Genomic DNA, 27,280 nt, shown 5'->3' on the forward strand with positions numbered 1-27,280 from the left:
TCATCTCCTAGCCCATCCATCCATCCATCGCGTCGAGAAGTCCGAGAGCCTTTCGTTGCCGCAGCCACTTGATCGACACAAATCTGTGTTTCAAGTCGTTTAACCGACGTGGGCGGGCCCGTGCAGCATCCAGCCACGTGAGCGTCGACAAAGACAAATGTGGACGGTAGGTCAAGGCTAAGGACCGCACACCCCCGTGAAGCCCAAGTGGACGCCCTTGGAAAAATCGTGGATGACCAATTCGTACCCCGATATTCCCATCGCGATCGCCGACGCCGCGATCGTGAACGCAAGGACGTACACGAGAATCGAGCTGCGCTTGTACTTTTTCACGACGATGCCGACGCACTAGCCACCGTCCTTCAGCCACCCACGTGACCAAAGACATCCCTTACATTCTGCCCAAAGTATGCCCCCAGGAACCCCATGAGTGCGTACCACGCGATGTAATCTAGCCATGGCCTCAGACTTGTTTCGATTGCACCAGCGTCGTACCATACTGCAGTTGGCCAGGGAACTGGCCCGCCACAGCAAACTGGAGAGTCGTTGCGGACGACGTGAACAGAATCATGAACGAAGCGGACGCGGACGAAATGGCCGGGAGGAGCCCGTATTCGAGCATGACTGGGTTCTGGACCATCCCGCCTACTCACGGCCGTGATCCTCGAGTGGGGGGGGGCTGATGTAATTACCTCCAATGCCAAGCAAGCCGGACGCCACCCCCGCGACAACGCAGGACATTGGGAAGACCACATGCGCCGTCTTTTTGGTCCAATGCACGTCGCCAACAGCAAAGTCGGCACCCGTGAGCACGCGAAGTTGGTTGCGAACGCGCAATCGTCGGCCCATCCACCTAGATCCATGCGTTTGTCCACTGCACATGGCCCGACTATGTACCAAGTGATGCAGGCGAGTCCAAGCAGCGGTACAATCGTCCAGAGCCAGTACGAGGTCGACCCGCAACGAACTCCGACTAGAATCCATTCCAGTGGAGAGTTGTTCGGAATGCATGGTGGGCGATGGCTTACCGATGCTGGGGGTCCCGTGGCCGCCGCGAAACAACGATTGCACGAAGATGATGAGCTAGTAAGCCACGTTCAGCGTTTGCATGTTCCTCAATGAGACACAGCTGTGCACGGCTCTTGCCCGTGGCGTACCCAGCACACAACGAGGGGCAGGACATACGACCACGGAAATACCCGGCTTTCCTCGAGTTCCAGGTGTGCTTGAATCTGTCGATAGTACGCTGCTTTGTCTACACACATCGCACCGTCAGGTCACAAGGGTGCAGTAAAGAGCGCACCCATGTCGGCTGGCACGACGACTGGCGGGAGAGTTTCAAAATCTTCAAAGTCCAAGCGTTGGATGCGCGCGAGTTTCTACAAGATGCACGCCACTGCTCTCTCACGCGGGCCACAAGTCATGGGTGGCGCACCGCAATGCCCGCGGGATCTTGCACGGACGCAGGAAGCAACCCAACGATTTCTCCCTGACTCTTGGCCTCCTGCTCGTCGATCTACGGCGCAAGCATCCACAAATTAGTCGTGTTTGCCGTGGGGAAAGTAAATGCGTGGCAGCCCCACCTTTTGCACTTTTTGTAGGGTGCGCACCGCCATGAACGAGAGCAGCACGAGTAGGAGCAGCAGGATGAGCCACGACGGAAACGTTGTATTGCCCATGACGCCGAAAATCGTGCCGATCAGCGTCGGAGGTTCCATCATGGCCGACAGCGTGTAGTCGATAAGCGGGCGGTGGCTGCGGTCTACAGCTCTTTCCCGTCACGTCCATCCAAGTCAGAGGGCACGTGGTACGGCGCCACGATGGCTGCGACAGCCAACCTACATGGATGTTTCTTGAACAAGTTGACCGAGAGCGTGGCAACGGCGCCGCCAAAGATCGTGGCCTTGGACATGGGCACTGCATGCTTGGGCCCAAGCCCAAATGCCAAAATGAACATGGGGACGAGGAGACCGCCGCCGCCAGTCCCTGCGGCCGACCCGAGAGCCGTGCACAAGAATGCAAGCAGTGACGCGAGAGCGTCGTGGGCCGTGAACGGATCGAACAAGTTCTTCTCCATGCACACCGAGTTGGGGCGGAAGGATCTCCCATCGACCGCAATGGTCGTTGTAGCCCAGTCGACCACGCAACGCTTCGACTGGTCCGTCGGGGATGTGCCACAGTCTGCGTCTTGTGCACATGGGGTACACGTCCTACAGCAAGACGTGAGGACTCCTGGATCGTGGCATCACGATGGAAGTGACCCTTACGATCGAACGCAAGCGAGGCCAGGCAGATACCCACAGTCCGATTGGGATACACATGCGGCCCCAAGCATCTCGTCACGAGCGACAATGCGGGCACGTGTCGACGGCGCCAGGGTAGCCCCCGAGGCCACCGCGACCGCAGCAACTAGCAACGGCAACATCCCCTTCCACTTGACTCAAAGTGGATGATCCCAACATGCGACAACGTCATGGCATGGTCCGTCTCACACGTCATTGGCTGGAAATGAAGGTGACGTTCCAGTGACCTGGAAAATAAATGTCACGAGGCGTGGGGCGTTGGGAACGTTGGCAAGGGGGGGCGACGCCACGCCATCGTCGCAAGTCGCGGCACGAGGTCACTCCTGGGTGCTTGCCCTCATCAAGAGGGAAAACGGAGCATCAAGAGGGAAAAATGGTGCATGACAACGCGAGGTGGGCGGTCGTCGTCTCTGTTGTACAGTATCTCAGTATAGAACGTACACAGAATGCGCCGAGAGCTCCCCATGGCTCCCGCGCGACACATACGTACCTGATAGTATCGGACCAGATTTTGGGACTGGACGCGGCGCGCCGTTCGTAGAGAACTCATCGTGGTGGTGTTCCGGTATATCATGCTTTGACAACCAACCTCTCATGCAGAGTTTCATGCAGTGGACGTGGGGGGAGTGTGGTCGCCAATCATATTGGGCATTGAACCGGTCGTTTCGACAAGTGTTAACGAGTACATGGGTCAAGTGACTGCTGCTGTGTTTGGATTTGTCAACGATTCGTAGCAGTCGTTTGTGGGCGATTTCAAGGATTCTGAATGTTGCAGCTCTCGTCCTGGGGCTGGTCCAGGCTAGAGCTGCAAGACACAGCACAAGCGACGGCCAGGGAAGCAAACCACGCCGCCATTGACGTTTTCGTCGACATGCAGTACATACACCTGTGTGCATATCTCCTCCGGTCACGGTGTCACCACAACAAAACATATCTCGGGTCACGCGACCCACTTGCGCCGGTTAATTATCCGAACCCGTTGATGTCGAACTCGTTGATGGCGATGGAGGTGGCCTTCGCGGCCGTGGGCTGTAATAATGCATCCCAGTGCATGTCCAGAGCGATTCCTACTCGTAGTGGTGGTTCGGCATACCGGATTGCCTACGGGGCGTCTTCATCCATCGCCATAGCTTTGTTCACACCGTCCACGCCGCCATCCACTCCCACCATTGTGAACAGGTTGCATGGTCATCGTGCGCGTATCTCGAGCGGTAAGGCACGACCTAGCATCATGTCTGTATGCATAACGAGCTGTAGTGTACTGGGGTAGCCAAAACGTGAACAGCGGTGAGGACAGATCCATTATCCTGTCGGGTGATGCAGCTGGTACCGTTCGAGTCCACACTGAGCTCAGCGACAACCTCTGGGTCTCGCAAGATGTCGCCACGTGCTCGGGGTCGATCTCTGCTGTCAATTCGATCTCCACTCCCATCCACACGTTTCTGCTTGCCGCGACATCGATCGGGGACGTCTTCGTGTACACGCTTCAGAGCAATGGGGCGACCACCCCCTGCTCGACCCTAACACTGGGAGAACGCCACATTGTCGAGACCATTGCAACCATCGGTACGAGCGATGGCTGCATTCTTCTGGCTCTGGGTGGTGTCGACTTGCAAGTGCACCTCTACAAGCTCGACCATACGGCCTCGTCCACCGACCTCGTCCACATTGCATCGCTGTCAGGTGCGTGGGGCGACTCCACCTTTCACCGGTCGAAACGGCATGTGCTTTACATGAAATGCACAGGGCACAAAGGTTGGATCCGTGGCCTTGACTTTACAGCAAGCGGGGAGCAGTCTGTCTTGCTGGCATCGGCAAGCCAAGACCACAAAATTCGGTTGTGGCGCATCACGCCTGCGTCCATGTACACGGCGAATGTTGAGTTTGGCTTTGCTTTGAAATACGAGATGCGTGTGTAGGGAGGTCTCCTTTGACGCGATGCTGGTCGGACATGACGACTGGGTGACGAGTGTCTTGTGGGTCGCTCCAGGTCGCTTGCTCCTGTCGTCGTCCATGGATAACCGCCTCATTTTGTGGCACATGGGCCGCGACAACCACCAGTGGACGCCGCAGCTTCGCGTCGGCGATCTCGGGTTCGTGCTTGGACTTCCCATTGCGTCCTCTCACGTCGCAGTGACAAAACGTAGTGGGTCCGGCTTGCTGGCGTGCGCTGCACCACCGTCCAGTTTATCCGCACGAGTCGTCTCGGAGGTCGTGGCGCTCACGTTTGGTGGCCAACTGCACCGCTGGGCGACGTCGAACGCAGGGCAAGTACACTTTGCTCCCATCGCAGGTGTGACGGGTCATACGCGTGCTGTCGCGGATGTCGTGTGGTCGTTGTGCGGCGATTACTTTGTGACGCTGTCGCGGGACCAAACGGCGCGGGCATTCGCCAAGGCTGGTGGCAGCACGTGGACCGAGATCTCGCGCGTCCAGGTGCACGGGTATGACTTGACATGCGGGTGCTTTGTGGACCCGTCGCGGTTTGTCAGTGGCGCAGACGAGAAGATCCTTCGTGTACGACGCATCCTCGTGCTTCGTCCATCGTCTCCTCATCGGCGAATGCGCCAGGTCTTTGCAGTACCGGAAGGCATGGCCGCTCTCGTGCGGGGCGAGCCCTCGTCCGCGGGCTTTGGCATGGTTCCCGAGTTGAGTTTGACAACGAAACCAACAACGCCCCTCCACGACCCAATGCCCACGGACCGCTTTGTCGGAGAGCAGCTGAATCGATCGGTGTGGCCCGAACTCCAAAAACTCTACGGCCACGGACACGAGTTGCTGTGTGTGACGACCAATGCGGCTCGGACGACGCTCGCGTCCGCGTGTAAGTCCCGCGACGAAAAGTTTGCCGCCGTCTGGCTATGGGACTCGTCCAAGTCGGACATTGTCGCCTTGCAACAACTGCCCGGCCACGCGTCGTCGGTGGTGCAATTGGCATTCTCACCCAACGATCAGAATCTCATTTCCGTGTCCAAGGATCGGCATGTGTGTGTCTTTACGCTGCAGTCAGGTACGGCTTGGTCCGTCCTTTTGCCTTCTCTCCGCCGCGTGGTGTGTGCTCAAGCAGCTCGTGTCCACTACTAGATGGATCGTACGCCCTCGCCTCCAAGCAAAAAGTCCACAAACGAATCGTATGGACATGCGGGTGGTCGCACGACAGTCGGTTTTTCGCGACGGGATCGCGGGACGAGACCATGTTGGTGTGGGGCCAACTCAACTCGACGTGGCAGCCAGTACGTGTGGCGCTGGCCGTTGGGTTGCGACCGATGTGTTGAGGCTGTTGTTTTCGCATGTAGATGTCCGCCGCGATGTCGTTTCCGTCGGCTGTGACGGCGCTAGCCTTCGGCACGACAAACCGCGGCGCCTCCGGCAGCTATGTTATCGCTGTGGGCCTCGAGTCCGGGTGCATCCACCTCGTCACGGCGACAATCTCGGACGAAGGGCAATGGGCATTCGATATGACTCTTGCCGGCTTCCATGCCCACGCGGGCACTGTCACAAAGCTGGCATGGCACCCGACGACTGCTGGGCTTCTCGTGAGCTCGAGCGAAGATGCCAGCGTCGTCCTGTTGCAAGTGGATGGGCTCGGTGCATCCCTTTCGTAGCATGATCGAACGATAATCAACGGAATAGCGCCATGTTTACAATCGACGCGACCACCGTTCCACTACTGCCCACACCACGTAAACGCCGACGCGATGCACTGGTCAAAGGTCCACCCAATGTAGCATCCCTGCGTGGGCGGGTAAAAGCAATTGGAGCACGTGCCGCACACGGCGCTGTCGCGTACACGTCGTGGGGTGAACATTGGCGAAGTCGCCGCTGGCGCGGCAGTCAGCCGTGGCCGACTACTTCCACGGGACAATGCTCCAAACGTCTTGGTAGCTTCCCGCATCCACTGCACGATTTGGTGGGTCGTTTCGAATCCCATGTCGACGTCGGTCGACCCGGCATACACCATCATGCCCCCCATGTGCGCCGCGTAGTTGTACTGGACCCACGACTGCACGACCCACGACTGAGGACCCGAGCCATACGAGCACGCGGCGCCCATGCACATGCCGAGCGCGATCTTGTCCCGCGGGACTTTGGCGGCCCATGCTTCAAATACTGTCTTGGTCGCGCTCGCATAGACTTGCTACGCACGTCCGTGATCGCGGCATGTCACAATTCCAAAACGTACGTTGGCATGGGCGGCATTCGTGTCGACGTTGTACGCCATGATGTTGATCCAGTCCACATATGCGTCGATTCCAGTCGCAAAGCACCGCGACGCTATGGAAAATGCACCCGTGAGCTGCACGAACCAGGACGCAACCGGGGACCAAGAGGACGTCGAGGCATTGCCACGCATCGAAGTACGTACTCTTCCAGCACTCGGCGCTCGTTTCGAGCATGTACGCGTCGTACGAGATGAGGTAGTCGTTCCCGTTGGACTTGAGCGTCGTGTGCAGGGCCTCCATATACGCCCGGACGCGCTGATCGTTGTACAGACCTTCAAAGTAGTTGGTTTCGTCGTCAATGTCGACGCCGTCCAGCAGGTACTGGTCCACGAACGCCTTGACGCTGGCGGCGAATGCGTCCGGATCGTGGATCGTGCTCATGCCGGCATTGTTGTTTGCGCCGCCGACGGCACCCATCACGTACATGCAACGCCTACACACACACTGGTCGGATTGTTGTTTTGCGACGGAGTCGGTGAAGCGTACTGCCGCAGCGCTTGGACGCAAGGCGCAATGTTGCCTTGAAACGTCGGGTTCACGCGGCCGCCAAACGTTTGGGCAAAGCCAAACACGACATGGGTGACGCCATCAGGGACCTGCGCGCGCGCGACGTCCGTGAAAAGACGATTAAACGTGATGCCTGCACCTGTTCGCAGCCAGTGACTTCGGACTGCCAGAACAGAATGACACGGTTCTGCGGCGCGACGTCGGGGCACGTCGCCGCGCGCCTCGTCTGCGCCATCCACGACGACGTTTTCGGCATGTTGGCGACACCCGTCGCGTCTTGCGATGATCTCGGCGCGTTCATGCAAAAGAACACAACAGCAAAGATTGTAAAGCATCCTAGACATGCACAACTTTGACGTGGGGTTGTCGCACGACGAACAGCGGCGCACCCGCGATGGTCAACCCGAGCTGGAGGTAGGCGGCGAATGGGTGCCGTCCCTTTGCATGGAGAAGCGGCTTGGACTCACGTGTAGGCGGCAGCATGACGCGAACTGACTGGCGGGCCGTGGCGAAGGTGGCACGACGTGGGTCTTACACGGTATGTCGACAACTTGTTGAACCAAATCTGGTGGGGTCATCCTCCGGATACTTTGGTTTTTCCGGATATCACCCTTGCATGCGTTCAAAGTATGCCGCGCGGGCGACGCCGCCATTTGTGCTGCGGAGTGGTGCTTCATGGTTCATGACGGTGCGTTGGCTGGCGAGATGGCCCGGTCGATCTCGACCTCTGTGGTTGAACGCGATTCGTTCGCCACAAGTGGGCCGTCCGTTCCTGATTCGTTGTGCACACCCCGTTCGAGAAACCGAAGGCTGCGACACTCGACGAGGGATGGATGCGTGATTGCCCCGGCACAGCAGGATTCGATCGGGACACGACGTGCCTGCACAACCCAAGCAAGATAAGCTTTGTGAGGATGGAGTACGCCACTCTGACAACTACTCGGTCGACACGGTCCCAACCGTTCTCTATGGGGCAGCACACACGCTGGAAAAGCCGAGGTCGACGCCTTTGGCAAAATCGCGGAACGCCGTTTGCGCGCCGACATATCCCATGCACACGGCCGAGAGCCCAATCGTAAAGGCCAAGATGAACACCAAGATCGACGTCCGATGGTACTTCTTCAGCAGGTACCCCACGACCTACCACAAACGGCATTCGATTTCGATTGCTCGATTTTCATGGACACATCACCTTTTGCCCGAACAGCCCGCCGCAACACCCGACCGTGGCAAACCACAGCACATAATCTTTTCCCACACGGTGATGAGCACGGACTCCAGAGGCATACTCGTCGGTTGTCGTACCATATTGCAGTTGGCCTGGAAACATGCCAGCGATCGAAAACAGCAACGTCGTGGCGGACGACGTGAACAAGATCATAAACGAAGCTGTCGACGACTGGACGGGCGGCAAAATCCCGTTTTCAAGCATGACAGGACCTTTGACCATGCCCCCTATCGAGATCGCCTTCGAACATCCTGTCGCACCTCTTGCTCCCACCTCCGATGCCAAGCAGGCCGGCTGCAATCCCCGCAACGACGCAGTAGAGTGGAAAGACGACGTGGGTCTTGGCACGCGTCCAATGCACGTCGCCGTCGACAAAGACAGCTTTCGACAGCACGCGGAGTCGGTTGCGCAGCCGCAAGCGCTGGCCCATCCAACTAGACATAGCACCACATGAATGGGCAGGGGAGCACGGAGCGCGACGCCGTACGCCATGATGCGGAGCAGGATGGCCAGCGGGACGAACGTGAGCAGCCAGTAGGCCATCGTGCCGCACGGGATTCCCAGCAAACTCGGAGCACCGTGGCCGCCCAGCACGATCGCTTGCGCAACCACAACGCACTGGAAATGGCACAAATAGATCGAGATGAGCCACGTGTGTGTTGTGGTACATGGACCTTCCAAAGGGCCGTCTCGTTGCCACGCAAATCGAGCCACGTACCCAGCACGCGAAAAGCGGCAGCACATTTTGCATCGGGAACGTTGTGCACTCGTCAGTCGCCAAGGCCGCCCGTGTCTTTGCAAAAAACTCTTCTTTGTTTGGAGGTAGCACCAACGGAGGAAGCGACTTGAAGTCGGCTTCGTCGTCGCGGCGCTGGACGCGCCGTTGGCGGCTCTCCCGCGTCACCAGGAGCCACTTGCGAGCACACCACTCGACCTTTCGCTGGTATCACGCCACGTTGAGCTTGTCCGATGAATGTTCAAACCGCGATACCTTGACTTTGTCGATATGGATCAAGCACGACGTCGACTCGTCCGCGGGCGGCGCGGTAGCTGTGTGTAAGGCGAGCTGTTCCTTGCCGAAGACCTGCATCATGGGATGGTCCGTTTGTGCATAAAGGAGAGAGAGAGATGGCACCTTGTACCCCTTTTGCAGCGTGCGATACGATGTGTAGCTGAGCAACGTGATGAGAAGAATCAAGATGAGCCAGGATGGAAAGATCCTGTTGAACATGACGCCAAAGATGGACCCGACCAACGTCGGGGGCTCCATCATTGCGGCCAGCGCGTAGTCGATCAAGGGTCGCTTTGGTCGAACTACATGAAAACGGTTGGGGACGACACAGGTCGGGTGGTCCGCGGCGACGTACGCGGATGGGGCTTGCGAAAGTTGACGAAGAAGGTCGCGGCCGCACCGCCAAAGATGGTGGCCTTGGACAGTGGAATCGCGTGTTTCGGGCTGAGTCCCACTACCAAAATGTACAAAGGCACGAGAAGACCGCCGCCGCCGACGCCGCATCCTGATCCAAGTGCTGCGCTGAGGAATGCCATGCATGTCGCAAACACGTCCGCCGCCGTGAACGGGTCAAACAGATTCTTCTCGATGCACACGGTGGAGCGAGTCGTCGGCAGAACGATGCAACGCTTCGACAAGTCTGTCGGAAACATGCCGCAGTCCGCGTTCGTCGTACAATGCGCACACGTCCTACAACACCATCCAGCATCACTGCCGCGTGTTTCGACAGTGGCGGGGGCATGTTACTGGTTGATGCAGGCGAGGCCTGGAAGAAACCCGCAGTCCTGACGTTGCAAGCACTGGAGGCCAACGGCAGGGTGCTTGACGCCCGCCGACGCAGCCACGCCGGCAGTTCCCAGCACGAGAAGCACCTCGGCGCGCATGTCGCGTCTCTGGTTGTGACTTGGTCGACTTGGTAGCCGTGGTCTTGAGCCAATCAAAACGCATAGATTCGATCGCCGCCACAAAATGAGCCAATCAGATCTCGACTAGTCTCATTACATCCGCTCCAGAGCCGCATGACTCTCTAACCGGTCAAGCCGCCTCGTCGAGCGAGCGCCAAGGAACCGCTCGGGCCAGGACAGCGCGACGCACGCGTGGCAAGGGCTCCGTCTCCGCGACTTGGCGACCAGTACGTGGACTGTCCTCGTTTTGGCTAAATTTAGCACCGACATGAGCGTGCTGCATGTGATGGGGACCTTGTTCCGGAGGGGGCGTCATGTACAACAAAACCATGGATACATCAACAACGAGAAAACTAGTAGCGCCCTAGGCTCGACACCCTCCGACAGTCCATGCAACGCAAATGGTTACCACCCCGCGAACGCACTCGTGTGGGGGTTGCATCCTGGTCCACCCGCCATCTTCATGCAGGACGTGGCGGGGAGTATCGCAAGGAGGTTTGTGCCGACGCCAACGACGAGGGAGAGCCCCGTGACGGCCAGCGTCAGCGTCCCAATCCACGGCTGGCGGCCCCCTTCTCGCTTCAGCGTTTGAGCTTGGCGCTTCTGTGCTGGCAGCAATAGCAACGTCACGAGGCTCGTCAACTTCATCGCGTACGCAATCCCGTACGTGTACGCAACGCGATTGCGGACGTCGGGCGTGTCGCGGTCAATGTCGGTTTGGTACACGTGGAAGAATCCATCGATGAAACTGGATGCGGCGCTCGCGAGCGGCGTCGCGAGGTTGCCAACCGTCGTGACCAGGCCGTACGTGGCGCCTTCGTGGCCGGCGTCCGTGACTTCGACGGTCACAAACCTGCAGCGCCACACGTCAGCCACAACACAACGCGACGACACCAGCAACGGCATACCCCGACACGACGAACCGAATGCCCTGCGGCAAATTGTTGAGCACGGGCGCGCCCAGGTAAAACCACTGGTTCCGTACGATGTCGCCGATCGTCAGCGCGCTCACGAACGAGTCGACGGCGACGATGGCGACCGTCGTCAATGCGACCAAGACGCGCCAGTCCGCGTCGAGAAAGTACCAGTTTGTCAGGACCATCCCAAACGCCATCAACGCGGTCGATGCCATGCTGAAGATGCTGTCGTTGATCGGCTCGACGTGGGCCCAGTCGGACGCGACGACGCTGCTCGGGGCCGCGTCGAACCCGAGGAAAAACCCGTTCAAGTACTGGAACCACATCGTCTGCCAGATCGCGCGCTGCGTGCACACGGCAAACATGTCGCGGCACTTGTCCGAGAGTGGCGACACGTTGTCCGGGATGTTGTCCGGGAAGACCAGCACGGCCGGGAGGACGGCAAGCACGACGCAGCACAGGGCCCACATGAGCGCGTTGAACGAGATGGACCACGAAAACGCACCGCCGTACTCTGGGCCATTCAGCACCACGCCCACGATTCCCGTCGCAAGGCTGTTGAACACGTACCTACATCGCAGTGTCAGCAAGATCGAGTTGCATCCATGGACCGAGCGTACTTGATGATGTACGACCAGCTCTGCGTATGGCCGCGAACGTCTTCCCTCTCGGTCTGCGCGAGCTCGACCATGGCCGCATCACACGCAACGTCCGCCATGACATACCCCATGCTGGCGCCCATGAGGAGAAGGATGTACTTGGTGCCGTCGGCAGGGGCGTGGGGGTTGTCGACGCGGCGCAGCTGGACGTTCGGGACCGACAAGATTTGTCCCTTGACGTAGTACGGCGCTTCGGTCGGCGTATTCGCAATGTGCAGCATGAAGCCGAGGGCGATCAACCACCCCAGCAGCACGTACGGACGGCGACGGAAGCCCCACACGGGCACGCTGTCGCTGACGAGACCGAAGAAGACTTTGAAAGACCACGCCATGTCGATGATGCTCGTGCATGCCGCGACTTGATACCCGTCCATGTTCAAGTACATGCGAAAGAATGGATACACGGTGCGTGGGAACGCCCCATGAAGGATGCCGACACCGGCGTACGTGATCATGAGCCCAATGTGCTTGGGGTGGCATAGGTTGGGTACACCATTCACGTAGGACGACGCGACGGACGGCGGCGTTTTCCGCAATAGACCTGCTTCGTCCTCTCGGACCGCGCTTTCGTCATCGGCGGTCGGCGCCATGTCGGTTCGAGACCGTTTCACAGCACAACAGGGGCTGTCACGAAATGTTCGACTTGGAATCGATTCAAAGGCAAAAGATGAAAGATGGATTTCAAGTTGGAACGACGTAAACTTGCCGCCTCGTTCGCCGCCCCCATGAACGGAACGAGGCGTGCCATCTAGATTAAGAGCCCGTCCGAACTTGAGGCACACTACGAAGCGGTCCCTGTCGAGCCTGGGCATGCATCGTGTGCATGAAGGACTTTGCGTGCTGCATTCAGCGAGCCGTCACGGGTCCCTCCTGAAGGGTAGTGTGAAGCGTTGTGCGTCCAGTGGAGGGTGGGGCGTCCACCGCAACGCAGCTTGCGTCGGTGGCGAAATGGTTGTTGGTAGCTATAAATATCGATACCTCGCCATTGACCAGCGAACGGCAGTCGGTGCGAAGCATGAGCCATCAAGTAGGGTCGGCGCCCCCCGACGCCCTTGAGTCGTTGGGTACGACGTCGAGTGTAGAGCGAGGAGGCAGTCACCATGAGCAACTCTAGTGACGAAGACGGGACCAGCCAAGGGAACAGGAGGCAGCCATGACGTGGTGCGAGACGTCGACATCAAGTACCCCACAGGCGACCAGGCCGTGCTCCTCGACGACATCGGGTGTGGCTTTTGCTAGTACGTCCCCGTGGTTGCAATCGTCGAGGCCAGGCTCATGGGATTTGTAGCTACGAGTCTGGCCGCGTCGCCGTGTGTGTGAGCAAGGTGAACGCCCTCCAGAAACGCTACTACTTTTACGCCAGTGCGGATGCATTGGGCGCACGCCGGGGCTCATTGTCGTTGTAGACAATCGAAGCAAAGTCCTTCTGTGTTCGATCGACGAGCACGTGGTATGGCGAATTCAATCTTCACCACATACCGTCGGCCACAGCGGACTCATGGCGTTGGCAGGTGGGGATGGCGGGGCGGCCCGACGGCACCAAGTTGGTTCTGACCAAAGATAGCGCCATCTTGTCGAATGCCACGAACGACATCGTCAAGGTCCACCTCCATCGGTGGCTGCGGATTCCCATGATTCTCGTTAGACGTGGCGGTGGAATCCAAACGCGCAAAACGCGGGCACGCCTCCGTCCGACCCGATTGTGATTCAGCTCAACGAGAGCCTCACGTTCAAATTCGTGGACCGCAAGCACATCGCGGTCAAGTTTGTCAGCGTCGGTGTGTCGGTCGTGTTTGAGTGCGGCGAACGGCTCAAACGCGACGACACGTACCTCCAACACAGCACCAAGTACGTCGCATGACCCCGGACGCGGCGACAAACGCGATTGGAACGGTAGAATCCAACATGGCGCGCAGCGAGGCAAGCTCTTGGTCGACACGGCACACCAGCCCAACTTGATTCAACGGCAGAAACAGATCGAAGTCGCTGCGCTGGAGAAGCGCAGCAAGCAGCACCCCCGCAGCACCGACCTCACCCACTCCGACATCAAACAAGTCGTGACGGCCCTCGAGCACAAGTTTGACGACTACCAAGTACGTACCCATCGTTCATGACCCTCCCGCTCCCTTCGACCTTCATCTTGACGGATCGTTTTCGTGATGGTTGCTTAGGGACTGCATGTGACGCCGTACTGCACGGGATCGTGGCTCCAGGACGCGCAAAGCCAAACGTTGGCCGACCTCCCCGTGCTGCCGAAAACAGGGTTCGAAGTCGGGAAGGCGCCGACGTTGTTTGGCCGGGAAATGCACCCGCATGCACCGTCGCACTTGGTGTCGACGCTGCAAGACAAAGATGGCAAGTGGCTGTCCTCGCTCGACATTCGCACGCGATTAGAGCGCGCGAGCCCCGTTCTGCCACGAACAGCCGTGCTGTGTAATGCCAGTGGACGATACAGCGTCGACATACAGGTGGTACACGTCGAGCCCGTTGTGTGTGGCCGCTCGTTCGTGCCGACATGGTGCAATCCTCAGCGGTCGACTGCTTGCATTAGATTCCCGGGGGATCGGCGCAGCCGGAAGGCACCAAGTTGGAGGTCGTGTCGGGGCATCAACTCGATGACTTCCTCAAAGACGATTGCGCCACCGATCAACTCGTCGTGGTTGCTTGCCTACGCGAAGACGACTTGAGCAGTCGAAAGGCCGAAAAGGTGCTGCAACTCGTCGCGACGATACTGGCGCATCCGCAGGAAGACTTGTCGCCGCATGCGCTGCCTCAAGCGATCGTGTACGTCGCCCACGTGACGCCACGTTTCTGTTCATGAGCCTGCTCCGCCAAGTCGTCCATTCGCTCGTGCAACTCACAGTCGAACGATGGTGTTGGCATGCTCGTAGGGCCGGCATCGTGAATGCCAAGTACCGCCTGGTCAAAGTCGATTTGGCCGAGTCGCGCGAATTTGCCAAGCGGTTTTCCATCCATGCGACGCCGACTTTTCTCATGTACGAGCCGCTTTCGTCGTCGAGGCCCCACTCCGCTTGCTGTTCAAATCGATCCGTCGTGGCGGCCTCTCTGCCGCGTTGGGACCTCGATCCGTCGTTTCGGGCACGACTCATGGCGAGAATTGTTTGGTGGCAGGTTCTTTGAAGGCAAGTTGGTCGGTGTGACGAGCCTGGGCGGCCATGCCGTGCGCATTGCCCCAACCACACGCAATGTTAACTTGACGAGCAAGATGGATCACCCGCCTCGAACGCTCTTGGTTCAACGAGGCGCCAAACAACAGGTGCATCTTGTTTCCGATAGACTTGATCCCCATCGCGAACGATGGCTAAGGCTTGGTGGTAGGTACTGAGCGAGAAGACGCTACGAAAGGAGTTGTTTGCGTGGGACTTGGCACTCGGCGCAGAGGTTCGTCCAGTCGGTGCAATCGATAGGGCGTAGCGACGAGAAAAGTTGAGCTCGACGTGGTTGTGATGCGTCTAGGAAGCGTTCCAGCGCTTGTCAAAGCTGAACAAAGCCACTCAGGGTCATGGCGTCCCTCCGTGTTACAATCTCCTCCTCCTGTGCGACGACGTAAGTCGTTCGTGGTGATGGCTTTGGTCACGACGAGGGTCGATGGCGACTTCGTCCTGCAGTGCTTCTGCCAATCCGTTATTCCGTAATGTGGACGTCGCTGCATCTAGATCGGCGAGGCAGACCTGCGTTCGTTGGAGCGATACATCCGCTCAACAGATAGCAAGAAGGCGCCCAACCCCACCCAGCAGTGCGTCGTGGGTTTGATAGTGACGAGCCCTGTCTTTGAAGCTCCATTTGCCTCGACATTGTGCCAAAATTGTCGGACAGCGCAAGGCCGCCGCGTGAGCGTCGCCACAATCGATGATGGTACTGCATGCGCGTTGTTGTCGACGACTTAACTCGGGTGTAGGCGTGTGCCCTCATTGCGGCATCATTCCGAAGGCCATCGTAGAAGCATCGTCCGCGATGTCGACAGTCTTATCGGTTGCCCAAGTGTTTATATATCGTCATATCCGTGCGCCGACGCTGCACCGCCTTGCTGAGAAATGGGCTGATCAAGTCACTCAAAAGAAGTCGGAGCAGGTCAGCTCGAACCAACTTCTTCCAACAATGGAGACGCGTGACAACGTTGGTTTGCAGATGCTACGCGGCGCCGAAGTCGAGTTGCACAAGGGGCTGACAAAGGACACGTTGCTTCGTGAGATGGAGCGCTACCTTCAGGCTGGTCGCAGAGGCCTCTTTGTTCCCAAGGACAGCACCCTCCACATGGCCCTCAGCGCCGCCGACACCTCCGTCTTGAACACACACTTGACAGGGAAACCCAATTCTGCGTGAGCTTCCTTTGGAAGAATAAACGCATCAAATAAAACGTACTACCTCTCTATGCCTTCCATTGAACTTGACTAAATAAACGCATCGCTGTATGAAAATCAGTATTTAACACATTTGGTTGATTCTTCGAGTCGTAGGTTTTATTGAAACTCGTTAAAATATCCAAAATGGTACATGTACCCTAGATATCAAACAATTATATTTCTACTGCATATTCTCGTACTATGTAATTTTGAATGCGTATAAAAGTTACAAAAAAAATCCACAATATCTTCTGTGAGTTATTGGTTTGCGATGCATTCACAGTGAAGCAAATATTTCTTGAACTTGAACCGCGCCATTGGTGGAAATCGGTGGAATGAGTCGCACCACCGAGCATGCCTGGCCATCCATGCGGTGACAGTGCCTGACCTTGGTCTGACATGGTATGTTTCGATGGTAGGCGTCTCTTCCGTCGAACGGGTCAAAGCAGCAGCTCCGCCAACTGCCGCAATGGTTTCTGTTGCTCCTTCCTCCTCCACATCAGTGGAGTCCTGTGGGATACGCGCGACCACGATGGTGTGTGGCGTCGTCGTTGCAAGTGCGATACTTTTAACAATCGAAAGTTGGCACACAGTCTCTCTCTTTGGAAGGAACAATGTCATAATGAACGATCGATCCGCCACGTCGGTCAACGCTGTCGGTCTGCTGCAAATGAAAATGGCCAGACCCTGTAATTTAATCGCTGCTCTTGCGAAGGTATCTGCCGTATGAGATGTGATCCAGGGGTGGCAAGAGCCCTGGCGGAAGTGGCGGCACGTCTCAATCGCCTGACGAGTTGTTGTTGGTCGCCTTGGATTCATCATTTTGGCGCCATCGGTAGGACTACCTCATTGCGAAAGCTACGACCTCGAGTGTGGCAAGCGTTAGCTCACAGCAGCCACCCAAGCGCGACAGCACGCAATACCGCCACTCGTTTCAACCCAGCAGCGTTGTCACCGCCACAGATGGTCCTTCGGAAGGCATTATCTCGACCACTCTCGACCGAACGGTTACGGTTGCCTCTTCTCTTGACGGGAAGGCGACACCAATTGACACAAACGCTGGACTATCCCTGTAGCTCCTGCGGTCTCTCAAATGGATTGAGTACGTGTTCGGGAAAATGTCCGACCCTCTCCGCAACTCGTTGAACGACTCGACTTATGCAGCCCCCCTCGCCCCGACGGCGTTCAGCCCGTTTGGCGCCGCTCGAATGTCCACTTCGCACAACGTCCTCGCGTGGGTGAACGTGGAAACGAGCCGCCGCGCGGCCGGGGCGAACCAACGCATGACTCTGCTTGTGGTCAACACGATGTCCGACCGCACACGACAATGTTTTTCTTCTGCTCGGATATATTGTACGTGCGTGATCCGTTTTGAATGAATGGGGGAAGAGATTCCATGAGTGTTCACGGTTGGCGCAGAGGGGATGTGTGGAATGCTAAATTTTGAGCCGAGCTAGGTTCTGGAATGCGCGAGCTAGTGCGACCCGACTGCGATGTGGATCAAGATAATTGGTTGTAGTGGCGGATCGGTGCTGGCGAGCCTCCTGCGGTCGCGGCGCGGCGGCGACATGGCCGGTTGAGGTGGACAACCAAAACTACTCTGAACGAGACACGTCGAAGTGCTGGACAATCATTGGATTGGTGTCATCACGTGGCGTGGTACTTTCGGACTCTTTTGCAGCGAGATCGATCGCAACAAGTCGGAAGGAGAGGACCGAGGACGGACCACCATGTGCAAACGACTCGTGCAGGTCGTGGCCAAAATGGCGAGGACCTGGGACCATATTCGAGCGGATGCGGGACACCACGGACGAACACCAACTGGTGTATTGCTTCGGACACCGTTCCTTGGACTTGATTCTTGTGACGTAGCAGGTGAAACGACGCTCACTTCGTCATCGATCGATTTCGCGGCGACGGGATATCGCTGGTGCGTGCGACCCACGCGGATGCGCTGCCTTGCCCACATGAGTGGACGAATACAATGGCTGATATGGAGATTGGTCGCGCATGCAGCGATGTTGTTTTGAGGCAAGCGAGGATGGCAGGACTTCGTCAAAGCTTACATTGCACAAGGCCGCAGCCACCACATCACGGGATGTGAGGCCTGTCCAGGTTGGTTCGCTGCAGCAGGCGTTCCAACTGGGGTCGTTTGCGTTACGTGTGTTTAGGAACAGGAACGACCCCCATGTCCACGACGTCGTGCTCGAGCGGTGCACCATCGATGGATGCGCCAATGCCCAGTTCACGTGGCTCGATCAACGAATCGCCTTACCATCGTCCATGGCGACCCCAACGTTCTATTCCCGTCGCGACTATGGACGACGTGCAAAAAAGTGCAATCGGCGCGCGGCATCCCCGCGACTTGGTCAAAAATGTTCATGGCATCGTGAGATGGATGGGCGTGGGATTTCAGGCGTCGATGGGATCCAATATTCCTGGCAACAGCTTGTCGAGTTCTGGTCAAGCGCGGGCTGACCACCTAGTGATTCGCCGGCTTCTGAAAACTCCATAGTGCTCGATGCAGCGTTGGCGGGTCCATTGATGCTGCTCGAACCCGTACGGGGCGAGACGAATTCCAACGCAGTTGCTTGCATGGTGCCGTACAGCGCCACGATGGAAAATCCTGCGTGTGCTGGCTGGTCTCCCATGTAGGTTGCGACTCCGGTCTAGTGGATGTCTGCTTCGAATTGACTAGATTGCTTAGTATTACTGTGAACATTACTTCAGAGTAGTATGAAGAAAGGTTTAGTACACGGTAGGTTTAGTAGTACTTTACTCCACATCCCAAGAATGGCGCTGTAATATCATCGGATGTACTTCATTGCAGCGAGAGGCGACGGAAGCAGGAGCCCGGGACAAGAACACGCCAGCAGACAACATCCCCTGCAACATCAGGAGCCATGTGCATTCTACACATAGACGAAGATGACGGCGACGGCGACGACAAAGCAGTGGGGTCAAGGAAGTGGCGGCTGAGTCACACTCCACCAATGCAACGCAAACATGGTCAAGGGCGAGGTGACACTCAAGAAGGTCAATGCCTTTTGAAAACGACAACACGAAGAACTCACGTTCTTGAGATTGAAAACCTGGGACATGGGGTCTCAACTCGAGCCGCTCCAAACCGAACCCGTAACTCCGTGGAAGATTGTGACGACTCAGTTGCGCGCCGATAAGGACCGTGCGGTCGGCGACAACGAAAAGTTGCGAGCGGGGTCGCAAGAGCACGTGGATTTTGGGAATGCATTGCAAGCAATCCTCAAGCAACGACCAAGCTTGTCGACGATCCCAACCGTATCGACGATGTTCCATATGCCTGCAGACCCCGTCGTGCCACACAGCGACAGCCATCGACAGTAGACAGCCATCACAGTACAGATTCCTGCTGACCATTCACGTGAGCAGTGGGTTGATGGACCAAACGATTGACCTGACGTCGTGCGCGCCCAAGTCGTGCCAGGAACCGCGAACCAGTTCCACATAAACATCGACTTCCAACTGTGGAGTCATATGCAATGGATAGTGCTCATTGGCGAACCTCCAGGAAGCGCCGGATCCTCCCTCATAGGTAGGCGGCCGCCGCCTCATTTTCGCTACGCATCTCGTTTTGGATCGCGGACATCGCGTGTCGCATCGTCGACTTGGGGGGCAATGCCACGACGCTGGCAAGCGGTACTTGGACCTGCGTGTGAGATCTTCGTGTTTTGGTGAGGATCCCTCGTCACCACCAACGGAATCTCACACGAATGTGCACATCCCACTGACATAGGAGTTGTCATTGCGAACAAGATGGCATGGTGTACAAGCTCCTCTCGGCGGATGTGTCGGTGAACGAAGGTGATGTAGGCTTGTTGTGAAGCCAGTGCTCGAACCGCAAGGAGGGTGTTCGGTCCATTGTTTTTTCAATCAGGCGACCTCGTCGATTCTCCAAAGCAATGCGACGATCCCTGACATCGCGGCTGTCGAGAACGTCATCGATGGACGCATTCGTCAAGTCCTCCCAGATCATGCAGCACTTCGAAGGCGTGATGTCCATGCTGCTGCCGCACGCAGGCATGTGGCGCATGTTCGACGATCTCTCCAACGGCAAGCCTTGCCAAGTTGAAGTCGACAGCTGTACGGAATCGTACAACCGTCGTACATCATGTACAATTTCATGTACTGCGACTGGAAGGCATCGTATTCTCAACGTTTGACACGCATGTGGAGAGCAGTTCTGCAACACCAAAGCAACATGGAGCGCGTTATCTCCATCTGATCTCGAACCGAAGCCGTCTAAATGAAGGAGCGTCGGTGGTGCCTCGGTGCGTCGACGTACGTGGCCGTTCCACCATTCCGCGACACTTTTTCGCATATCGAGGTCGAGAGAAAAAACCTGTGACATCGAATTGTTCGGGCCGGATAAAGCGGTCGGATCTGGGATGTTATCCGGATTGGGGTTTTGTAACACTTTCGACGTTTTCAAGGTACACTTTTTTTGCCAAGCGGGTCGTTTGACGCCAACGCTTCGGCGACGGAACATGAACCAAGCGACGCTCGAGCGCGACGACGTCCTGGTCAAGTGCGTGCATCTGGCGCAGACGCTCCAGCTCACGTTCCCCACAAAGCAACCCCACATGTATGACACCGGTGACGCAGCATATCTTCCTCACGTTGTTCAAACTCTCACGCACACCCAAGCGTTGCCGATGGAGATTTTGGCCACACTTACGTTTGTCGCGAATGTATACCAGCAGCTTGAGCAATCCCATTACGTCGAACCCAACGTTCTCCAGTCGGTGCTGTACCACATGCAAGTGCCGCCGTTGAGTGCATTTGTCCAACCCACTCAGTATCCGATGCAATTCCATCTCCACCATCCGCACCACCACCATCATCATCATCCTTACGTGTCCGTGGCGCCCTCGCCCGCTCTTTTCATGCCCCCTCCACAACAATTTTACAGCAACTCGTTTGCGCCTCTTCAGCCACATTACGTCGTGGCATCGCCGCACCACGGAATGTCCGCTCATCCTGTAGGCTCAACTCCATTGATCAACCAAATGGAATCTCCACCGTCACCGACCGCACCAGGATATGTATGTCCGCCTCAGCAAGCTGTGTATCATCAGCATCCCCACACCACTGAAGAACACGCCAACAACCATCCCCAACAGGGCCCACAGCACATTCCTCGCGACGTGATGGACCATCAACGTGCTTCATTCTCCCCGCGCTTCGTCTCTGACACTACCCACTCGACCGCACCGTCGGCACTCGTGTACGAATCCTCCCAAGACGACTCTCCTGCTCTCGACGCCTTTCCCAACGACGAGGCGTTCTTATGTCGACATTTTACCGACGACCTCCTTCCGTTTGACTTTTCCGCTTGCCGCACGTCCACGCCATCGTTGACATCGTCTCCTAGCCACCACCAGAGCCGCCCTGAAACGAACTACACGTTCTCAAAAGACATTTCCCTCGACATTCGGCGCCACCTGGAAGAAGAGCAATTATTCAATCAACAGGCGTATGGGCACCATGAAAACAGCAGCGACGAAGGCAACTCAGGAATGGACCGCGCATCGTCGCGTTGTATCTCTCCTTCACCATCGCACGCCATGTACGGCTCAACCTCTTTTCAACCGATAACAGACATCACTGCGCAAGACGAAGACCTCTACGATGCCGCCCTCGAGCTGCGATTCCAACCTTTTCTCGACAGCTTAACCCATGACGACGATGACGTTAATGGCAACACTGCCACGGGGAACGACGTCAACGATCAACAGCCACAAGACTCGGATACGCCATCACTCCACCACGAAATGCCAACGAGCTCTGCGGACCAGCACGACCAACAGGACCTCCAAGAACAACAACATCAGCTTTTACAACCTTGGCTTGGTGACGAGCAAAACAACGTGGTTTGCACTGCATCGGGGGACGCCGCAAGCGTGACGTCGTCTTCCAATGGATCGGAGGAAGCGGAAGTGAGCACTAGGCCATTGCCATCGAAGGACCAAAAGGGTGTACAGCTAAAGCGGCGCTACCTGTACGATGCACCTACGCCATTGGAAATTCAAAAGCAGTCCGTGCAGATTCATATGCAAACCACGACCGACAGGCAGCAGGACCGCGCGGCCACCGCTCCATCGGCCACTTCCTCCACGACAAGTCTTCCATCGGCGGAAGATGTGGTCGCGGTAACAACGACGTGGATTTCCCGCATGCACGGTCAAGGCCACTGCTTTGACGACAAGGCTCGCCAAAAGTTCCAGGAACTGGTGGCCGTGGATCCGTTCCGCGCCGTCGGCATTACCGTGAGTTTTGACATTCGCAAGGACACGATTCAAAACAAGTCGGCGTGGCTTGCACGCGCGTGCTTCAACTGCCAGCGCAAACACCATCCATCGACCATGACGACCAAGTCGACAAGCTCCCGCAAAGCGTTGCCGCCCAAGACCACCCCAAACAAGACGACGACGACGTCCCGGCCCAAGTAATACCTGCCTTGCGTTCGATCCTATCGTAGAGTTGTAAAGCCTCCATCTTGGCTGTTTCTCCGGATCGCCGTGATGTCCACCCACTATGCCTGTACAAGATCTCAGCTGACCAATCAGATCTTTCGACAGCATCTTGCTCTGTCACTGGACTCTACAAAGAGCGTCATTTTCGGCAGCTGTGCTGCATGGCAAGATAACCAGGGCCCTCCCGGAATATCCACGGAGGAGACACAGCATGCACGCGAACACGACGTCGCATGCATGAACCAAGATTGGTCGGAGCACGACTCTTGGGACCGCACGACTAACCTGTACTATTCAGCAATTGCATAATGCAACCCACCGGATCGACCAAGACAACAGGTGGTGGGTTCAACTGCCCCATCCCACTCCAATATTGAGACCCCCCCATGGCGTCATGGGATACCAACCTCTAGCACACTGAGGCCGGTCTGAAGAGATATGGGGGGGGGTCCCACGAGTAATGGACCCCATAACCAGCCAAGCGCGTCACGCCAACGTTTCAATATCTGTAAAGTGCGCTCGACCCACCACCACCTTGTTCGGATGAAAGCAGTCCGCCACCTCGGACGAATGTATCATGGCTTTAGTCGTAGGTCCGCCGCCCTCGTACGCCACTCGTCACAGTCGTTCAGGAAGGTGTCTGTCTGCACCTGCGGCATTCTTGGGCATTGCGCCAACTCTGGGTGAATTGGAATCCGCGTTCGATGCAGGGCAAATTCCCGGCACGTGCAAACACACAGTCGAATCGGACGATTGGAAATGGCGTTTTAACGTTTCCGCACTTTGTTGGGTCAGGATTGCGTTTTAGGTAGTAAAACGTCCCATGCGAACACGTCTTTACAGTGTTCCTGTGCGTTCGAGTAGTTTAACGTCAAGTTCGACAACCGCGTGGAGCCAAAACGTTGGGAATGTTGGGGGTTTTGCCTACGTTTGCTCTTTTAAGTGCGGACTCTTTCCCGCACTTTCAGGATCCCACTGTACGTAGTGCAACAGGCAGCAACAGCCCATACCAGATCGCTGCCGTATCTGCCGCCGTCGCAGCTGCCGTCGCTTGGGAAGTCGATAGATGGATCGATTCGCAGTGGACGAGCTCGACTTTGAGTCCGTAGAGCCATGTCGTCCAAGTTCATTTGATGGGACGAGTTCGTTCAAGTTTGACGTCGGGATTCGTGCGCGTCAAGCGCTCGAGGGCATTCACCTGCGTCCACCACCGACTGTGAACAAGGACCCGAGGCTGATGGACTGGAAGTTTCTTAAGAAAGTGAAAGATGTCAAGGTCCACCGTGTCGACGAGTACACCCACAATATGCAGGCCACTCGTTTGAGTTTTCGGCTGTCGTGCGAGGTCAAGGCTACGCTCGAGTCGATTGTCAACGTCCTGGCGCCAACAACGACCCATGAATACATGCGCGTGGAAAAAAGAGTCTTCCCAAAGCTCCTCCAATGCGCTGTCTTGCAACAAGGTTCAGAAAACAGTCACAACATCGACCCGACGGACTTTGTTGCGTCGTTTCCACGGCATTGTATCAAGTGGCATGGCAGTCACTTGCTCACAAGCCGGCTCACGGGACGACTCGGCACGCCCAACGACTTTGTCTTTGAGGAGTATGTCGAATACGAAACGGTGCGTGTCTGGTATTCATCCCGTCGTCGAGCTCACGGTCAGCACAGTGGCACGGACGGCCGCGCTGTTTTGGATACATGCAGAGTGTCGATTCCGCCGAGGTACTTGTTGCCATCGTGCGCGCCGTCGCCAATGGGTGTATCTCCGTTTAGGACGAGCTGAAGAAGCTCTTTCCTGTCAAGTGCAAGCGCGGGGCGATCCGTAAAGGCGCTTTCCTGGTCGCCCCCGTCGACGACCAATGCATGACGCACGAAGTGTCCATCATGTACGTGTTGGACTTTCCCAAGAGCTTTGGCGTCAGCTCGGAGCGTGTAATCGCCGCCTACGTCGACCGCCTGATCAACATGCGCGAAGTACTCTTCAACACGCTCTTCCAAGCCATCAAGATATTACCACGACACAAGTGGGTCGATGATCGGTACGTTGCACGGCGGGTGAATGCAAACCCCAAGCGGTCCATGAATATGGTCAATGCTCAAGTACATCTTCGTCTTTCTTTACAGGTCGCGCCAGCATTGCGCCGTGTGCGAGTCCCAGTTCACATTGGTCTGGTCACGGCATCATTGCCGCGCCTGTGGCGAGGTACTTCATTCATCATTTTATCCATCGCGTGTCGATGTCACACTTGTCTTCACGGCATGATGTTGTGCTTGCTACTTGGTCCCAACAACCACCCCAGCGACCACTCACGCGTGTGTTGAAAAATTTAGGTGATTTGCCACAATTGCAGTCGAAAGTGGTCGATTCCGATCCAGGACGCCGGGGAACTTCTCACGCGCCTGTGTACGCCATGCTCGTTGCGGGCGCGAAGCCACTTGATGCCGGCAGCCCCAGTCACTGGCCCTGCGGGAATTGGCATGCGCTTGTCTCGGACCCACGCGACTCTCAACTCGCTGCCACCATCGTCGTTGGACCTGGAAGACTTTGACTACAACGATGTAATCCACTCGATGCACGATTCAGCGCTTCATCGACCGATGTACTCGATGCCGTACAAGAACTCTGGCTCTGGCGCTGCGTTCCGGAACGGGTCGCGCATAACGACCATGTTGCAACCGTCCGCTTTGGACAATGGCGGTCATGTCCGCGTGGGGACCGCGATGAGCTCATCATCCGAGACGGCGCACGCCGTGTCGGACGCGTGGGAAAAGATGGTGTGCATGCTGCAACAAGAGAAGCCCCACTTTGTCTTTGTCCAGTACTCGTGCGACCACAACACCCAAGCAATTGTGGACACGCTCAAGAAACTTCATCCCGACGTGGTCTTTTGCGGCCACAGCATCGGCGTCCTCGGCCAAGACGCCGTCCTGTTCCAGGAGGAAGCCTTTGTTCGACACACGCACGTTCTAAGTCTGTGGGGGCTCTGGGACATCGACGGCAACTATGCGACGGCCGCCGGGTCGTTCAAGAGGCCAGGGGTCGACCCCGCGACCACATCAGCTCCGTTGGGGAAGGAAGAAACCCGACAAGCGGTCAAGGATGCCATACGGAAGCTCCACCTGGGCCCGACGGAGAGTCCAGTAAGTGCATTTCCTGTGAACGTTCTGGTGATGAACCGTAGCATTCGATGATGTGCATCCACCATTGACATGGATTCGACTTGTAGGACTTTGTGTGGCTGGTCCCGAGCGAGGGGTACGAAGACGTAGTCATCGACACCGTCAGCGCCATGCTCGATACGTCGCTGTCAACCGTCGGCGCGTCGGCCAGGCACAGCCGTCTGTGTGGAATGGCCCATGAGGCCCATGTATTTGATCAGGACGACCCGAGCGTCGTACTCGCCATGTGCTCGCCGTCTGTCCAAGTTGCCCACGCGTACTTTACATGCTACGACCAGAACGACCGAGTGTTTACAGTCGGGAAGGCGGATGGCAAGCGATTGATGCTGCTCGACAATCAACCACCCCTCGGTCTCCTCAAAGACGTACGACCATGGTGTTGGCTGCGGCGGGGGCTCATTGAGTGTTACTGCTGCTGTAGGGCTTGGACCGTAGCAAGCGCAAGCTCTACTTGGACTCAAAGGTCTTTCCCGCGTTTGGCCGCGTTCAGAAAAAGGAAAAGAGTCTCCAGCTCATCGAGCCCGTTGCAATCCATTCGGACCTGTCTATGACGTTGTCTGCGCCCGTGGCCCGTGGGGATCAAGTGTGCCTCATGTCTATGGATCGGAAGGCGATCCCGATTGAAATCGCCGCCAGGTACATACCGCGTAGACAACATGTCGAAGCCCGTGGCTTATATGGCTTGTAGAATACGACAAGGACGGCAAGAACTGGACGTCGTTGGATGCCTCGTCAGCTGCAGTGCGAGCATCGTGCAACACCTCGGCGACGACTTTGACCTGTTGCGCACAGCGGTGCAGAATGGGTTGGGGAAGGACCCGTCGATCGCGATCACGGGGAGTTTGAGCATGTGTCAGCTGGGCGTGGTGTCGGGCGCGCATCACTTAAGTCATTCGAACGGCATGGTTGCGGCGCTTATGATCACAACGAAGCGCAAGAAAAACTGGCGTCCCCGTATGGCGCATCGAAAGTCATTTTAAAGGGAGGCACGATTCGCGCGTGTTGCCACTAACTGTTTGAGTGAGACGCGTGGGCTTTCGCTATGATGGATGCCGGTAGGAAATATGCTGTACGAGCTGTAGGGGCATTGCGGTGGGGTGTCGTCCTCTTGGCTGGACGAAATGATCAACGACTCCCGTCAATCGAATTCCAGCGCCATCCTGTGCAGGATGCATTGTTGTGGCCATGGTTTGGTGTGTGCCTGCATCCTGCCTGCAAGCGATACTCTCCCTGTGCATGCCATACGCTCCATCGATCCATCGTCCATCGAAGAGCGCCATCGAACCGGACCCCATGATAGATCACCGCCGACCACAAGTCCTCCGTCGCCGCATCATTCGCGTGGGATGTGCGACAACGATCCACATGACAAGTATACTATCCAGCGCCATGTACAACCAGAGACATGTTTAAAAGCCTCTACGATTGAATCCTAATTAGGTGCATCACCCTCGTTTTGTGTGGATT

At 56.9% G+C, this 27,280-nt stretch overlaps 9 protein-coding genes across 19 annotated transcripts; 3 read left to right on the forward strand and 6 right to left on the reverse strand.

The window, feature by feature from the left end:
• Positions 1-69: 69 nt before the first annotated feature.
• On the reverse strand, positions 70-2,446 carry H310_05105 (hypothetical protein). Its single transcript, XM_008869733.1, has 12 exons — positions 2,268-2,446; positions 1,843-2,210; positions 1,584-1,762; positions 1,436-1,516; positions 1,304-1,379; positions 1,158-1,255; positions 1,029-1,083; positions 898-973; positions 693-853; positions 496-645; positions 396-451; positions 70-348 (listed from the first exon to the last, which is right to left on the reverse strand). Exons 1-12 carry the CDS (start codon positions 2,423-2,425, stop codon positions 178-180), a joined length of 1,629 nt encoding a protein of 542 aa, XP_008867955.1. The 5' UTR covers positions 2,426-2,446; the 3' UTR covers positions 70-177.
• Positions 2,447-3,280: 834 nt separating this feature from the next.
• On the forward strand, positions 3,281-5,954 carry H310_05106 (hypothetical protein). Its single transcript, XM_008869734.1, has 8 exons — positions 3,281-3,514; positions 3,561-3,986; positions 4,050-4,167; positions 4,223-4,396; positions 4,451-4,820; positions 4,875-5,313; positions 5,388-5,536; positions 5,600-5,954. The coding sequence occupies exons 1-8, from the start codon at positions 3,286-3,288 to the stop codon at positions 5,906-5,908; spliced, it is 2,214 nt and encodes a 737-aa protein (XP_008867956.1). The 5' UTR covers positions 3,281-3,285; the 3' UTR covers positions 5,909-5,954.
• H310_05107 (hypothetical protein) lies at positions 5,925-7,589 on the reverse strand. Its single transcript, XM_008869735.1, has 6 exons — positions 7,423-7,589; positions 7,173-7,369; positions 7,013-7,122; positions 6,670-6,959; positions 6,487-6,578; positions 5,925-6,441 (listed from the first exon to the last, which is right to left on the reverse strand). Exons 1-6 carry the CDS (start codon positions 7,514-7,516, stop codon positions 5,971-5,973), a joined length of 1,254 nt encoding a protein of 417 aa, XP_008867957.1. The 5' UTR covers positions 7,517-7,589; the 3' UTR covers positions 5,925-5,970.
• A 212-nt stretch (positions 7,590-7,801) lies between these two features.
• Positions 7,802-10,190, reverse strand: H310_05108 (hypothetical protein). Of its 4 annotated transcripts, XM_008869737.1 has the most exons (10): positions 10,021-10,190; positions 9,629-9,963; positions 9,397-9,575; positions 9,253-9,345; positions 8,980-9,201; positions 8,749-8,879; positions 8,535-8,695; positions 8,339-8,488; positions 8,226-8,281; positions 7,802-8,173 (listed from the first exon to the last, which is right to left on the reverse strand). In XM_008869737.1, the coding sequence occupies exons 1-10, from the start codon at positions 10,155-10,157 to the stop codon at positions 8,000-8,002; spliced, it is 1,638 nt and encodes a 545-aa protein (XP_008867959.1). In that variant the 5' UTR covers positions 10,158-10,190; the 3' UTR covers positions 7,802-7,999. The 4 variants fall into 4 exon arrangements, with proteins under 4 accessions (XP_008867959.1, XP_008867961.1, XP_008867958.1 ...); XM_008869739.1 differs by having other exon boundaries at positions 8,339-8,695; XM_008869736.1 differs by having other exon boundaries at positions 9,253-9,575.
• Positions 10,191-10,450: 260 nt separating this feature from the next.
• H310_05109 lies at positions 10,451-12,471 on the reverse strand. Of its 2 annotated transcripts, XM_008869740.1 has the most exons (3): positions 11,716-12,471; positions 11,087-11,665; positions 10,451-11,031 (listed from the first exon to the last, which is right to left on the reverse strand). In XM_008869740.1, exons 1-3 carry the CDS (start codon positions 12,342-12,344, stop codon positions 10,584-10,586), a joined length of 1,656 nt encoding a protein of 551 aa, XP_008867962.1. In that variant the 5' UTR covers positions 12,345-12,471; the 3' UTR covers positions 10,451-10,583. The 2 variants fall into 2 exon arrangements, with proteins under 2 accessions (XP_008867962.1, XP_008867963.1); XM_008869741.1 differs by having other exon boundaries at positions 10,451-11,665.
• A 214-nt stretch (positions 12,472-12,685) lies between these two features.
• Positions 12,686-16,147, forward strand: H310_05110 (hypothetical protein). Of its 7 annotated transcripts, XM_008869743.1 has the most exons (16): positions 12,686-12,818; positions 12,869-12,992; positions 13,043-13,116; positions 13,161-13,204; positions 13,266-13,355; positions 13,400-13,602; positions 13,652-13,847; positions 13,926-14,222; positions 14,306-14,538; positions 14,646-14,750; positions 14,887-15,031; positions 15,094-15,156; positions 15,232-15,321; positions 15,432-15,630; positions 15,674-15,846; positions 15,904-16,147. In XM_008869743.1, exons 1-16 carry the CDS (start codon positions 12,770-12,772, stop codon positions 16,096-16,098), a joined length of 2,280 nt encoding a protein of 759 aa, XP_008867965.1. In that variant the 5' UTR covers positions 12,686-12,769; the 3' UTR covers positions 16,099-16,147. The 7 variants fall into 7 exon arrangements, with proteins under 7 accessions (XP_008867965.1, XP_008867970.1, XP_008867967.1 ...); XM_008869748.1 differs by having other exon boundaries at positions 15,232-15,630; XM_008869745.1 differs by having other exon boundaries at positions 15,432-15,846.
• Positions 16,148-17,898: 1,751 nt separating this feature from the next.
• Positions 17,899-18,813, reverse strand: H310_05111 (hypothetical protein). The gene has a single exon (XM_008869749.1). It carries the CDS (start codon positions 18,338-18,340, stop codon positions 18,014-18,016), a length of 327 nt encoding a protein of 108 aa, XP_008867971.1. The 5' UTR covers positions 18,341-18,813; the 3' UTR covers positions 17,899-18,013.
• A 1,779-nt stretch (positions 18,814-20,592) lies between these two features.
• Positions 20,593-22,766, reverse strand: H310_05112 (hypothetical protein). The gene has a single exon (XM_008869750.1). It carries the CDS (start codon positions 22,736-22,738, stop codon positions 22,139-22,141), a length of 600 nt encoding a protein of 199 aa, XP_008867972.1. The 5' UTR covers positions 22,739-22,766; the 3' UTR covers positions 20,593-22,138.
• Positions 22,767-23,616: 850 nt separating this feature from the next.
• On the forward strand, positions 23,617-27,236 carry H310_05113 (hypothetical protein). The gene is made up of 8 exons (XM_008869751.1): positions 23,617-24,254; positions 24,302-24,355; positions 24,407-24,672; positions 24,758-24,836; positions 24,965-25,774; positions 25,861-26,178; positions 26,235-26,449; positions 26,502-27,236. Exons 1-8 carry the CDS (start codon positions 23,697-23,699, stop codon positions 26,791-26,793), a joined length of 2,592 nt encoding a protein of 863 aa, XP_008867973.1. The 5' UTR covers positions 23,617-23,696; the 3' UTR covers positions 26,794-27,236.
• The last annotated feature ends 44 nt before the right edge of the window (positions 27,237-27,280 follow it).

Source organism: Aphanomyces invadans, assembly GCF_000520115.1.
Source record: "Aphanomyces invadans strain NJM9701 unplaced genomic scaffold supercont1.8, whole genome shotgun sequence".
Taxonomy (NCBI): Eukaryota; Oomycota; class Saprolegniomycetes; order Saprolegniales; family Verrucalvaceae; genus Aphanomyces; species Aphanomyces invadans.

Bases quoted from the DNA above. Each gene is read 5' to 3' on its own strand.
- H310_05105 (XM_008869733.1), bottom strand. From the start codon at position 2,425: ATGTTGCCGTTGCTAGTTGCTGCGGTCGCGGTGGCCTCGGGGGCTACC. The intron at 1,763-1,842 runs GTAGGTTGGCTG...AAAGAGCTGTAG, and splicing joins CTTGTTCAAGAAACATCCAT to ACCGCAGCCACCGCCCGCTT. The intron at 974-1,028 runs GTAAGCCATCGC...AATGGATTCTAG, and splicing joins CCACGGGACCCCCAGCATCG to TCGGAGTTCGTTGCGGGTCG.
- H310_05106 (XM_008869734.1), top strand. From the start codon at position 3,286: ATGTCGAACTCGTTGATGGCGATGGAGGTGGCCTTCGCGGCCGTGGGC. The intron at 3,515-3,560 runs GTAAGGCACGAC...AACGAGCTGTAG, and splicing joins TCGTGCGCGTATCTCGAGCG to TGTACTGGGGTAGCCAAAAC. The intron at 4,168-4,222 runs GTACACGGCGAA...ATGCGTGTGTAG, and splicing joins CGCATCACGCCTGCGTCCAT to GGAGGTCTCCTTTGACGCGA.
- H310_05107 (XM_008869735.1), bottom strand. From the start codon at position 7,516: ATGCTGCCGCCTACACGTGAGTCCAAGCCGCTTCTCCATGCAAAGGGA. The intron at 7,370-7,422 runs GTGCGCCGCTGT...GTGCATGTCTAG, and splicing joins GCTCGGGTTGACCATCGCGG to GATGCTTTACAATCTTTGCT. The intron at 6,960-7,012 runs GTACGCTTCACC...GTGTGTGTGTAG, and splicing joins TGCGTCCAAGCGCTGCGGCA to GCGTTGCATGTACGTGATGG.
- H310_05108 (XM_008869736.1), bottom strand. From the start codon at position 10,157: ATGCGCGCCGAGGTGCTTCTCGTGCTGGGAACTGCCGGCGTGGCTGCG. The intron at 9,964-10,020 runs GTAACATGCCCC...ATGGTGTTGTAG, and splicing joins GGCCTCGCCTGCATCAACCA to GACGTGTGCGCATTGTACGA. The intron at 8,174-8,225 runs GTGATGTGTCCA...CGTTTGTGGTAG, and splicing joins GCGGGCTGTTCGGGCAAAAG to GTCGTGGGGTACCTGCTGAA.
- H310_05109 (XM_008869740.1), bottom strand. From the start codon at position 12,344: ATGGCGCCGACCGCCGATGACGAAAGCGCGGTCCGAGAGGACGAAGCA. The intron at 11,666-11,715 runs GTACGCTCGGTC...ACTGCGATGTAG, and splicing joins AGCTGGTCGTACATCATCAA to GTACGTGTTCAACAGCCTTG. The intron at 11,032-11,086 runs GTATGCCGTTGC...GTGGCGCTGCAG, and splicing joins ATTCGGTTCGTCGTGTCGGG to GTTTGTGACCGTCGAAGTCA.
- H310_05110 (XM_008869742.1), top strand. From the start codon at position 12,770: ATGAGCCATCAAGTAGGGTCGGCGCCCCCCGACGCCCTTGAGTCGTTG. The intron at 13,356-13,399 runs GTCCACCTCCAT...GATTCTCGTTAG, and splicing joins CCACGAACGACATCGTCAAG to ACGTGGCGGTGGAATCCAAA. The intron at 14,539-14,645 runs GTACGTCGCCCA...GCATGCTCGTAG, and splicing joins GCGCTGCCTCAAGCGATCGT to GGCCGGCATCGTGAATGCCA.
- H310_05111 (XM_008869749.1), bottom strand. From the start codon at position 18,340: ATGGTGCACCGCTCGAGCACGACGTCGTGGACATGGGGGTCGTTCCTG.
- H310_05112 (XM_008869750.1), bottom strand. From the start codon at position 22,738: ATGCTGTCGAAAGATCTGATTGGTCAGCTGAGATCTTGTACAGGCATA.
- H310_05113 (XM_008869751.1), top strand. From the start codon at position 23,697: ATGGATCGATTCGCAGTGGACGAGCTCGACTTTGAGTCCGTAGAGCCA. The intron at 24,673-24,757 runs GTACGTTGCACG...CTTTCTTTACAG, and splicing joins CACAAGTGGGTCGATGATCG to GTCGCGCCAGCATTGCGCCG. The intron at 24,837-24,964 runs GTACTTCATTCA...TGAAAAATTTAG, and splicing joins ATTGCCGCGCCTGTGGCGAG to GTGATTTGCCACAATTGCAG.